We start from the raw sequence: 13,092 nt of genomic DNA on the forward strand, positions 1-13,092 counted from the left end.
CCCCTCCCCCTCCCACCTCCAGTGTGCAGGTGTCAGGGAATAGTAGAGATATTAGTGTTAAACTTTGAAAACATTTAAACTGTTTTGCAGTACCATGATCAGCCATGGTTCTAAACTGTGTAGTTCGGTGTATTTTGATTTCTTCCCTTACACTAACTATTTCAGTTGGTTCTGTGCTCAGTTCACTTTGTAATAAAGCATTTTTGTTTGCTTCATAAAATATCAAAGCCTATGAAGCATTCAAATTTTAAAAAATTATGTTTAAATTTCTGTATGTTCCTTCTGTTTCAACTTTCTTATGAAAGAAGCAACCATTTTTCTTACTCTTTTAAACTTCAGGTGGAACACACAGGAATAGGAATAAAAAAATGAATTTTGCAAATTATGTGTAATGGAATTTCTGGTAACACATTTCTCTTATATTTTGAAGGAGTCCAATCATTGTGGTACATTACTATTTATTTACTTATTATTAGCAGAGTTTATTTCTATTTTTCATAGATATACTTCAGACAAAATATAAGATGAAAAGGGTTATTCATACTTGCTAATATGAAATTACAGGAGACAGTAATGCAAAAAGAAATGCGAGAAACTTCATGGAATAATATGTTTACAGAGTACAATGGGACTTCGCTGAATGAGCAACTCTCATACCACGTAATTCAGATAATGAGCAAAACAAATTGTAAGACAATGACTCACTTAATAAGCGATGTTTCGCATAACGAGTGACAATGATTTAATGTGATGTCATCATCCATTCATGCACGGTGGCAGAAACATTCAATAATATGAACACCTTTCATTGTCGGCAGCGGCATATGGACAATGTCTTTAGCATATACTGCGGTCTGGGTTTAGTGTTCTTTCTGGTACCATCTTATGCAGCTTGTGACCACCCATTTTTCTCACACAGTGTTTTTTGTATGCTAATTTTAATAACCTTCATAGAAATGTCCCTGAAGATAAATCTGCAGGAAGACGACCATAAAAGAAAGAAAATGACCTTACAAATGAAATTTAAAATCATTAAAAAGTGAGAACCAGGTGAGAACGTTACTGATTTAGCATGCATATACAATCAGTCTACATCATCTGTTTCCACTGTCCTCAAGAACAAGAACAAGGGGAGATAGATACTTCAAAGGGAGTGACAAGGGTATCTAAATAACAGTTTTGTATTCTGGATGATGTCAGAAGGTTGCTCCTTATATGGATAAATGAAAAGCAATTGCAAGAGGACACTGCAAATGAGAACATAATTTCTGAGGAGGTGAGAACGATTTTTGCTGTCTTTGCAAGAAGATGCCAAGATCATCAGCAGCAGCCAAAGAAGTGTTTAAGGGAAGCTGTGGGTGGGTCGAGAAGTTTAAGAGAAGAACCGGCATCCACAGCCTTGTGAAACGTGATGAAACAGCCAGTTCTGACACAAAGGCAGCAGAGAACTCCATCGGCAACTTCAAGATGCTCGTAGATTCTGAAGGTTATCTGCTGCAACAGGTTTTTAATTGTGATGAGATGGGCCTGTTCTGGGAAAAGATGCCAAAGCAGCAGAGGAGAATGCATTGCCCTATCACAAGCCAATGGAAGACCATTTCACACTGCTAGTCTGTGTCAGGGGAAGTAGAAATTTTAAAATGAAACTGCTGCTTGTTTACCATTCAGAAACTTCACGAGCCTTCAAGAAGTACAAAATCCAGAAGAGCAGATTAAATATGATGTTTTTAAGTCCAACAAGCAAGGCTTGGGTGACATGTGATCTTTATTGTAATTCAATTAGTGAAGTGAAGTGTTTGGTCCTTAGGAGAATCTGCCAATCCACGTCTTGCTTGTTATGGACAACACCCCTGCCCATTCTCCAGGCCTGCAAGACCACCTCCTTGAAGAATTTCAATTCATCAAGATCCAATTTCTACCTCCCAACAGCACTCTGTTGCTCCAGACAATGGACCAGAAGATTATTTCTAACTTAAAAGAAGGTTTACATTAAAGCATTCTTTGTGCATTGCTTTGAGTTGACTGAAGTTACCAATCTCACTCTCAAGAGAGTTTTGGAAATATCACTTCAAAATCCTTGCCTGCATTAAGATGATCGAAAAGGCATGGGGAGGATTACCGAGAGAACTTTCACCTCTGCATGGAAGAAGCTTTTTCTGTAGTATGTTGTCAAACATGACCCTGAGGCATTTGAGTCACTACCTATGGAGCCTGTAGTCAACAAGACTGTGTCTTTAGCCAAGAGAATAGGACTAGTAGTGGATAACAATGATATTGATAAGCTTGTGGAAGAGCACAGCCAAGAAATGACCAGCAAGATTATGGAGTTAGAGTGTGTTTCACAGCAGGAAGTTGTGGAGAGGAGTCCTTCAGAGGCAGAGGAGGAGGCGGCAAAATCAAAGCAGCAATCTTTTGGCACGCAATGGCCTTGCCACAGTGGATACACTGGTTCCCGTGAAATCACCGAAGTTAAGTGCTGATGGGCATGGCCAGCACTTGGATGGGTGACCATCCGGCCGCCATGTGCTGTTGCCACTTTTCGGGGTGCACTCAGCCTCGTAATGCCAATTGAGAAACTACTCGACCGAATAATAGAGGCTCCGGTCAAAGAAAACCATCATAACGACCGGAAGAGTCGTGTGCTGACCACACGCCCCTCCTATACGCATACTCAACTGAGGATGACTCGGCGGTCGGATGGACCTGATGGGCCACTTGTGGCCTGCAGACGGAGTGCAACAAAACAACAACAATCTTTTGGCACAGTAAGAAAAATATTGAAAGCATGGGAACTGGTTGCATCGTACATCACTCTAATGAAGCAGTGGCATCTTGCACTACAAATTTATTTGACGATTATGGTGCGTCAAAAAATGATTATAGATAGCTTCCTAGTAAAAAATTGGTTATATGTCATGAATAAGAAAGCGCATAATTTTCTTTGAATAAATCACATGAGTAAGACAAAATTTTTACTGTTTTTTTCATGTTGTTGTTGTTGTTGTTGTTGTTGTCGTTGTCGTCTTCAGTCCTGAGACTGGTTTGATGCAGCACTCCATGCTACTCTATCCAGTGCAAGCTGCTTCATCTCCCAGTACGTACTGCAACCTACATCCTTCTGAATCTGCTTAGTGTATTCATCTCTTGGTCTCCCTCTACGATTTTTACCCTCCACGCTGCCCTCCAATGCTAAATTTGAGATCCCTTGATGCCTCAAAACATGTCCTACCAACCGATCCCTTCTTCTAGTCAAGTTGTGCCACAAACTTCTCTTCTCCCCAATCCTATTCAATACCTCCTCATTAGTTACGTGATCTACCCATCTAATCTTCAGCATTCTTCTGTAGCACCACATTTCAAAAGCTTCTATTCTCTTCTTGTCCAAACTAGTTATCGTCCATGTTTCACTTCCATACATGGCTACACTCCAAACAAATACTTTCAGAAATGACTTCCTGATACATAAATCTATATTCGATGTTAACAAATTTCTCTTCTTCAGAAACGCTTTCCTTGCCATTGCCAGTCTACATTTTATATCCTCTCTACTTCGACAATCATCAGTTATTTTACTTCCTAAATAGCAAAACTCCATTACTACTTTAAGTGTCTCATTTCCTAATCTAATTCCCTCAGCATCACCCGATTTAATTTGACTACATTCCATTATCCTCGTTTTGCTTTTGTTGATGTTCATCTTATATCCTATTTTCAAGACACTGTCCATTCCGTTCAACTGCTCTTCCAAGTCCTTTGCTATCTCTGACAGAATTACAATGTCATTGGCGAACCTCAAAGTTTTTACTTCTTCTCCATGAATTTTAATACGTACTCCGAATTTTTCTTTTGTCTCCTTTACTGCTTACTCAATATACAGATTGAATAACATCAGGGAGAGGCTACAACCCTGTCTCACTCCTTTCCCAACCACTGCTTCCCTTTCATGCCCCTCGACTCTAATAACTGCCATCTGGTTTCTGTACAAATTGTAAATAGCCTTTCACTCCCTGTAATTTACTCCTGCCACCTTCAGAATTTGAAAGAGAGTATTCCACTCAACATTGTCAAAAGCTTTCTCTAAGTCTACAAATGCTAGAAATGTAGGTTTGCCTTTTCTTAATCTTTCTTCTAAGATAAGTCGTAAGGTCAGTATCGCCTCACGTGTTCCAACATTTCTACGGAATCCAAACTGATACGCTCCGAGGTCCGCATCTACCAGTTTTTCCATTAGTCTGTCATGAATTCGTGTTAGTATTTTGCAGCTGTGACTTATTAAACTGATAGTTCTGTAATTTTCACATCTGTCAGCACCTGCTTTCTTTGGGATTGGAATTATTATATTCTTCTTGAAGTCTGAGGGTATTTCACCTGTCTCATACATTTTGCTCACCAGCTGGTAGAGTTTTGTTATGACTGGCTCTCCCAAGGCCGTCAGTAGTTCTAATGGAATGTTGTCTATTCCGGGGGCCTTGTTTTGACTCAGGTCTTTCAGTGCTCTGTCAAACTCTTCACGCAGTATCTTACCTCTGGGAGAAAGCGAGAAGTGCCTCCAAAGGAAGATAAAAATTTAGAACTACTTTACTGTAATGACTCTTGATTCTGAGGTAGTGATTGTTCTTCTTATCATAGTTAATTGATAATTTTCTTTCATCTTTCCATTATTGTTAGCCTTATTGATTATCTTACACTTCTGCATCTAACATTTACACCTAATATTTTGCATTGTGATTCCCATTTGTTGGCATGAAACTAATCAAAAATAGCTCAAACAGGAAATACATTTTTCATTCTGTACAAAATACTTTCAGTTGCATTGCAACCTTTCCAGCTATTTTTCTGAGGATGATAGCTGTAAAGGAAATGATCTGCTGAAGTCATTTTTCAGTCAAGGAAATCAAAGAAACTGAGACAGCATTGACCAGTGTCATTATGTTTTCGTATACAGGTTTTAATATGTGCAGTAACTGCTGTACCAAAACATACTCCACACACAATACACAAGCATAAAAAATGAAATTAGGATATTGGATTTAAAATGTACAGAAAATTGGATAGAAAGGGCATTTGATAAATAAATAAAAATTAGTCTGGAATAGGGCACTTATATGCGAATTGATTTTGTCTGTTTGTTGATTCTGGTGAATAGCTCATTTTAACATAGTACCAAAAGAACAAAAAAATATCTGCTGGGCATCAGCAAAGGTTTTTAATTGTATGCTGTTTGCAGTTACCATTATGTACTGTGCATGTACTGTATGTTCTTGGTGTTCTATGTTACATGTATTCTGTTACACACAGTACAATATTGCTATATATATTAGGTTTGTATGATAATATTATTAAGTAAAACTGTAAAATACTTATTTTTGAATCATGAGGATACGACCAAATTGAATCTGGCTGTGGTAGTAGTTATTGATGCCTGATCCTTTCTGTAAGCAGTCTTCTAATGCCGTTCAGATGAAAATGCAGGTGTTTCCTGAATTGTATTTACGTTAACACAATATACAATCAGTTTAAAATTAAGTCCAGATATAAGAATGTAATGAATCGTCAGAACCTCCTTGGTGGCTTATTATTAAGGCACACTTGTTCAATTAAATATTCCTAAGAAGCTGTAGGTGGACAAGAGAGACATTAATTTTCAGGGCTTTGTATGTGATGCTGTACTGTAGCACATTACTCTACTTCACATACGAATTCCAGTTTATCAGTGTTGCATATGTCTGTACCCTCTCTGTTTGAAACATAATGAATTGTCAAATGGTTATGCATTTGCTTACACTTCTGTAATACAAAAATTAACAATTGTATCTGAATTCTTATATTATATCAATAACATTTCACTGTAGTGACTGACAAAAATATGTTTAAAGTAGTGAAATAATAAATGTGTGGCTTTAAATAAATCCTCCTTTGTTGCAGGTGGTACAAGTATATAGATGGGACAACCCGTAAACAACCAGTAATTTTGGATGAGCGTGTCAAACAAGTCAGTGGGACATTGATTATCAAGGAGGCCAAAGTGGATGATTCTGGAAAATATCTGTGTGTTGTAAACAACTCTGTTGGAGGAGAAAGTGTGGAGACAGTCCTTACTGTCACAGGTAATACATAGAAACCATTCCTACAGTGAAGTAATATATTTCAAATATTTAATAAAGTAAATAGAGATACATTTACCTTTTTCACATTTTTTGTGTCATCACAGAAATAACATTCACACTCTCAGTAGCATCGGGTTAGCAAATTTTAGTTCATGAGTAAATACGATTTGTCAATTTTTGTACATACAGCAGTCTGACTGAATTTCCAAAAAACTAAATACAACTCTGTACACATTATCATATCTCCACAGAAGACCTATCTTTATCAATGATGTTAATTGCCTGGTATCTAGTAAAACCATGTGCCTCTCTCAGAGATGTGTAGGGTAAATGTGAAAGAATAGTAACTGTTTCATTTTATTAGTAATAAATTTATTATGTTTCCAGCTCCACTTGCAGCAAGTGTTGAACCGCAGACTCAGACTGTAGATTTTGGACGGCCAGCTACATTTAAATGTAACTTTGAAGGAAATCCAATTAAAACTATTAGCTGGTTGAAAGATGGTAAACCACTTAATCATAAAGAACCAATCCTAACAATTGAATCTGTTAAGAAGGAAGACAAGGGAATGTATCAATGTTTCATTAGGAATGATCAAGAAAGTGCTGAAGCAAGTGCAGAATTAAAACTTGGTGGAAGGTGTAAGTCAAATTTACTAAATGTATGATTACATGTTATTCTGTTTTTATTGTTTCTAAAAGCATTCTAATTTTCAGTTGAACCTCCCCAGTTACGCTATTCATTCCCAGAGGACACTTTACAGCCTGGTCCATCTGTCTTTCTAAAATGCATTGCCTCTGGTAATCCAACACCTGAAATAACATGGGAGCTAGATGGCAAGAAACTCTCCAATAGTGACCGGTAAGGTTTCTAGCAAAGTGTTTACAGTAAAATGCACATAAGCAGATAAAAATGATTGAAACTTTTGAACAAGTTTCTTGTTGTGACTCTATTTTGGAACCTATACTGCAGCATGTGCCATTATTTCCTTTCTTATCCTATTATCTTTATATTTCCTTTTTAACAGTTCAAACAGGAATCTCTGCACTCTGAATGAGTGAAAGTGTGCATCAATTTATTCCCTGAACCAATGTACAGGACCAATGGAAACCCTGAAATAGGTTTCCCATCATTTCCTTGAATTATTAAAATACAGTTTCAAACTATTTCTCTACCATTCCACTTTCAAATAGCACGTGGGAAAATGAATATGTACTGTATATATACTTGTTTTGCAGGCCGTGACTGCTTCTTTTTGCCAACAGGACTTTTAATTGTTTATAGGATGTGAAACCCTAACCATATTTTGTTTACCGTTAAATATATCACAACTTCAGTGGAAGCACTGTTGTACTTGTGGAGGTATGTTAATATCCATCCCTACCATACCATCAACATTAATTTTTGTAACAATGTGTGCCTTAAAAGCTCCAACAGCAACACAGTTTAATGAAACACGCAAACAAGAATAACAGAATAGATATACCAGATACAAGCTGATAGTGTATCACAGAGGAAGTAGGTTATAGCAGAAACTTGAAATAAACACTTTTTGGCATACTTTTGGAAATGGATATCAAGGCACAAATGAATATTAGGATTTTTCCACATCTGCACTGCTTTTGTGTAGAATTGTGTCTGTTGTTAATATAAAAAAGAAAGTGCTCCATCACAAACTGAATGAAATGTTAGTGTACAGGAAAAACATAGGTTTTTAGTTCTTATAAATTATGTTAAGGCATTTGTCAGTTTTTGTAAAATGTGGGGAAACCATTTTAATAATAACTGATACAATCCTTCAGTAATATTTATTATCACAGCCTAGTACCATATGGATAGCATGATCTACATTTTGAATATTTGAATTAGGATTATGATTGATTGAGGATTCCATTATTAAATGCACTATTGTGAACTTCCTTTTATTTCTGACAAGAGTTTAGCACTTTACAAGTGATCTGAACATTTTCAAACTGTTAAAAAAATCATCTTTTGAAACTTACAGTATTAGATTCTACTGATTGTAGATTCTATTGATTGAAGACAGAGATGACTGCTTCTTCTGGAGTTTCAAATCAGTCAGTGAGAATGGTTTCTTTCACTGTAAGGGTCAGGCAGCAATTTGACAGACCTATATCTGTACCTTATAGTTGGACAAAGAAGTGTTTAATAGATATAAGATTTTTAAAGCAGTGTCTTCATTTTTGCTGTTCAGTGCTTTAACACAGTGTCATGATGGAGCAGTATCCCTTGTAATCTGATTTTGGACTTTTCTCCTCATGTTCAAAGAATCTTGGAAGAATCTGAGAACATCAACTTGAAATAACTGTCTTATCATCATACATAACAACAGTAGTGATGTGTCCACTTGTTGCAAATAGTGTGCACACCATTCTTTTCGTCACACTTCATTCTCTCCTCAATATTGTTGGGCTGACCTCTAATGAGAATAACCAAATGCAAGGCAGTTAATTTTTTTTCAGAGTTCAATTGATACAGCTACATTTTGGTATCAATTGTGATTTTGGATACTGCTTTTGGCTGCCAGCACTTGCTACCAAGATTCAACATGCAGAGTTTTTAAAGGTTCAGTATCTTTCCAACACAAAGATTCTTATGAAGAGAAATCACTGCCAATAGAACCCAGAAAGTGCATTCAGTTTTTGTACGAGGTCTGTTCAGAAAATTCTGGTACTTTATCCATAAAATTTTTCTACTGTTATCTTTTACCTATTGTCCATGGTTTCCTTCAAAATACTCTCCTGTACAATTCTTACACTGCTACCATGGCCGTTTCCACTTCCAGAAGCAGTCTTGGAACATGTCTAGCTGGATCAAGCAAAGCGCCATCTGCGAATTTTCTTTTCTTCATCTTTCAATGCAAAGCTTCATCTTTTCAATGGGGTTTCAACTTTGGAAATAAGGAAAGTCCACAGGTGCCCAGTCTAGAGAGTACTGAGTATGAGTCAGCATAGTGGTTTCGTCTTTTTGTGCAGTAGTCACCCACCAACAGGGATGAATATGCAGGTGCATAATCGTGATGCAAGAGCTCTGAATTGTCTTGCCACATTTCAGCTCATTAGCTTCTCGCATTGTCTCACAGGCATCACAACATGTCCTGGCAGTGCCACCAGTTAACAGTTTGCCCCTGTGGCACGAATTCATGGTGAACTAATCTTTCAAAGTCAATGAAAATTATCAGCGTAGCTTTGACATTTGACCTGCCTGATGAGCTTTTTTTCATTTTGGAGAACTTTTGCCAACCCATTGTGAAGATTGAACCTTGGTGTCAACATCATAACCATAGACCCATGGCTCATCATCAGTTATGATTCTCTAAAGAACATCTCATTCTTACTTGTGCAATCTAAAAGCTCTTCACAGATCATGAGACAAAGGTTTTTCTGGTCTTGACTCATGAACCATGGGATGAACTTGGTGGCAACACGATGCATTCCAAGATGCAATCTTTGATTTGTACGCAAAATTTCATTGACATGAGTGTTGTCGGCAGATGTCGAAGAGTGCCCTGAATGAAGGTCATTTTTAACTTCCATCTGGCCATTTTTGAAATGGTGTGAACCATTCATAACACGGAGTATGGCTTACGCACTCATCGCTGTAAGCTTCCTGCATCATTTGGTGTGTCTCTGTAAACGTTTTCTTGAGTTTCACACAACATTTTATGCAGATGCATAGCTCCTCTGACTCTGCCCTCTCAAAATTTACAAACTATGCAACATAATGTTCTACTCAATACAGCACTGAACAATAGCAACAGATATACAACAGTGAAACTTTTGGCAGTTACACATTAAACACAGGCATGCAGGGATGCCAAACGCATTTCGCTCCAACGCACCATTGGCATGAAATTACGAATCTTCGAGAATTTTTTGAACAGGGCTCTTATAGGAGCAGAGAGATTTTCAGTTATTACCCAGACTCAAATCTCATTTACTTCATTAGTAATCATTACTGTCTGCCCTGACCAAATTTTGCCTGCAGTTGATCCTATAATGCTGCTGGCAAACAGTTGCTTTGTTAAATGAAGATCCACATTAAGCCTGTCCCAAACAATATGTCAAATCAGTCTCATCTTTAAAACAGAAATCATTTCGGAGAAGTGCACTTGTTTCAACTGTATTGCTGCATCAATCTGACACACTTAGGAATAAGCCCCTCTGCTGAGCATCTTGAAACTTTAAGTATGGTACAATGAACTGTTTTTATCGGAAATGAAACAGTCTCTACAGACCTATGAATTATTTGAGATGTTTCAGATCTCACTTTACAACTATTAAAACATATGTATTTATTTTGGCATACACATTTTGTTTGATTAATTTAAAACATTGTCAGTGGTGCAGTATTTTCTTAGTTTTTATGTCAAGAAATGTGTATTAGTGCTGCAAGACAAAGTGAAATTAGGTCAAAACTCTTGTACCACATGCAGGATAACTTTTAAAATGACATACAGATGAAATTTCAAGAGGTAGTTGAAAATTATACAAAAATGCATCCAGTGACAGTGTTTTAAGTTAATCAATTGAAATGTGTATGGCAAAATATGTATGCATGCTTTAGTAGTTTCAATGAGAGATATGAAACAACTTAAGTAATTATAAGCAACTACAGGCACAAGGGTTACGTAGGTTAAGGATTTAGTTCCCCCGGGAAGCCAGAACTTTCAATGTGATGCTGTTATTTACTTTCAGAATTTTTGCCAGGCATATTTAGTTGTACAACACTCACTTGAGAGTTTTGTTGTGATGTTGTGGTGGTAATACAGTTTATAAAGTTACAAGGAGGCAGAAAGGCTAGCCAACAAAAGTCCTTCAGGAGACGAAATTCTTCAGTACTGCTGATAAACATACACTTTGAAGTACAAAAATTATCTTAGCTTTCAGAGCTAGTAGTTTCTTCATCAGGAAGGAGAGAGGGATAGGTTGGATAGGTTAGAAAGGAAGGGTATGTCACTTACATTCCAGGATATGAGAGAGTGCCCTGTTCTGAGAGTCTCCATTACAATTTTGCCCATTAGAAGTAAAGTACTGGTGTGCCATTCTGTCTTTAAAATTCAGAGTTGTCTCAATTTCCTTTACCTTTAGATTATACAAAATGGTTCAAATGGCTCTGAGCACTATGGGACTTAACTTCTGAGGTCATCAGTCCCCTAGAACTTAGAACTACTTAAACCTAACTAAACTAAGGACATCACACACATCCATGCTCGAGGCAATGATTTGAACCTGCAGTCGTAGCGGTCGCGTGGTTTCAGACTGAAGCACCTTGAACCGCTCGGCCACCCCGGCCGGCTTAGATTATACACTGAGGAGCCAAAACATTATGACCACTGCCCACTGCAAGACTGAATGCCAACTGGTGGTGTTGCAGACACATGACACAGTGAGGAATTGTTGATTCTAATGATGATATGGGCTAAGAAGGGGAAATTCATTGATTTAAGTGACTTTGACAAAGGCCAGACCTGATGTCTGGGAGTGAACATTTCAGAACAGTAAATGTGGTTGGCTGTTCACATATTACTGTTGTGAGATTCTGTGAAAAATGGTTGCAGGATAGTGAAACCATGATTAGGTGACAAGATGTTGGGCATTTAGCCTCATGACAGGAATGTAGATGTTAGGAGCTTGTCCGCTCTGTAAATCAGGATAGAAGGCATTCCTTGTCAGATTTGATGACAGAGTATAATGCTGGTGGAGTCACAGGTGTCTTGAAACACACTGTCTAGCCTACATTGTTCAATGTGGGATTCTGGAGCCGACGACCCCTGTATGTTCCCAAGTTGACACAGTGTCGCTGTCAGTTCCTAATTCAGTGGGTACGAAATCAGTGGAGATGTGTTACGTGGTGAGATGAATCTTGTTTCTTTTTACACCAGTCAAACAACTGCTGTAAACATGAAACTCGTCACAGATGCAGGCTGACAGGTGCAATTTTATGTTATGTAACCATGGGACCTGTGGTAGTTATCTAAAGCATCATAACAGCAGTGGACTACATGAACGTTATTGTTGACTACCTGCAGCCCTTCTTGCTTGAGATCTTCCCTGATAGCCATGACATGTTCCACTAGCATAACTGCCCGTGTCACAAGGCCAGAATTGTGTGACAGTGATTGGAGGAGCATGATATTGAACTGATGTCTCAACCACAAAATTTGCTCAATCTGAATCTGGTGATAGAAATGTGGAATGCTATTGGGCTCCACCTTCATGCCTGCAAACCTCTGGACTGTAGAGTACAAGAAGTGCATGGCCTATTTGTAGACATCTGGTGCTGTATGCTTCTAGAAACCTACTGAGGACTTGTCAAATCACTGCTATATAGAATCATTGCTGTGGTGTGCTCCAAAAGTGGACCAACATGTTGTTAAGCAGATGATTGTAAGGTGTTAGCTCGTCATTGTATAGTGTGACTGCTTGTGTGAATGCCATTTAAAATGTGGAATTTTAAGATTTTTGATTTCCTTTTCTTGTTCTTGGGGTCCATGTATATGGGATGTATTCTTGACACGATTGTGTTCAGTAATTCATATGTGGGCCATAACTTACTTGCATATGTCAAATTACTGATAAATGCCCCAAACTCACTCTGCACACAGTGTAATACTGATTGGTTATCTATTCTAGCAATCCAAACATAAAGTGTCTCCCAGCTTTTTTTATGTATGCTTTTATACTGTAATGACTTCCACCTGTTTTATAATAGCTTGGAATTAACTGATAAGAAATATGCTTGTGAAGTTAAGTTAATGTTTTACCAGATGGTGTTAAGGACTTCTCTCTCATCTGGACTGTCAAAGATGTATTTGGGAACAGTTCTTTGACAGTGTATTCAGAATTATCCTACAACAATGAGCTGAAAAAAAATTTCAATTCATGCTATTGTTCTGTTTTGTCTTTTGCAGAATTATTTTTTTAATGTGTGCTCTGGGTTAAAAGTGAGTGAAATCACTTT

The 13,092-nt window shown here is 37.6% G+C and overlaps 1 protein-coding gene across 24 annotated transcripts in view; it reads left to right on the plus strand.

The window, feature by feature from the left end:
* The window catches only part of LOC126278103 (Down syndrome cell adhesion molecule-like protein Dscam2), an 810,453-nt gene that overhangs the window by 488,004 nt on the left and 309,357 nt on the right, over nucleotides 1-13,092 (plus strand). For all 24 annotated transcript variants that reach the window (XM_049977979.1, XM_049977968.1, XM_049977977.1 and 21 more), the window contains exons 8-10: nucleotides 5,926-6,107; nucleotides 6,495-6,749; nucleotides 6,825-6,969. In XM_049977979.1, the coding sequence (XP_049833936.1) occupies nucleotides 5,926-6,107; nucleotides 6,495-6,749; nucleotides 6,825-6,969 (582 nt within the window). The remainder of the gene's footprint in view (nucleotides 1-5,925; nucleotides 6,108-6,494; nucleotides 6,750-6,824; nucleotides 6,970-13,092) is intronic.

The sequence above is a fragment of the Schistocerca gregaria genome, chromosome 6 (assembly GCF_023897955.1).
Source record: "Schistocerca gregaria isolate iqSchGreg1 chromosome 6, iqSchGreg1.2, whole genome shotgun sequence".
In the NCBI taxonomy this organism is placed as follows: domain Eukaryota; kingdom Metazoa; phylum Arthropoda; class Insecta; order Orthoptera; family Acrididae; genus Schistocerca; species Schistocerca gregaria.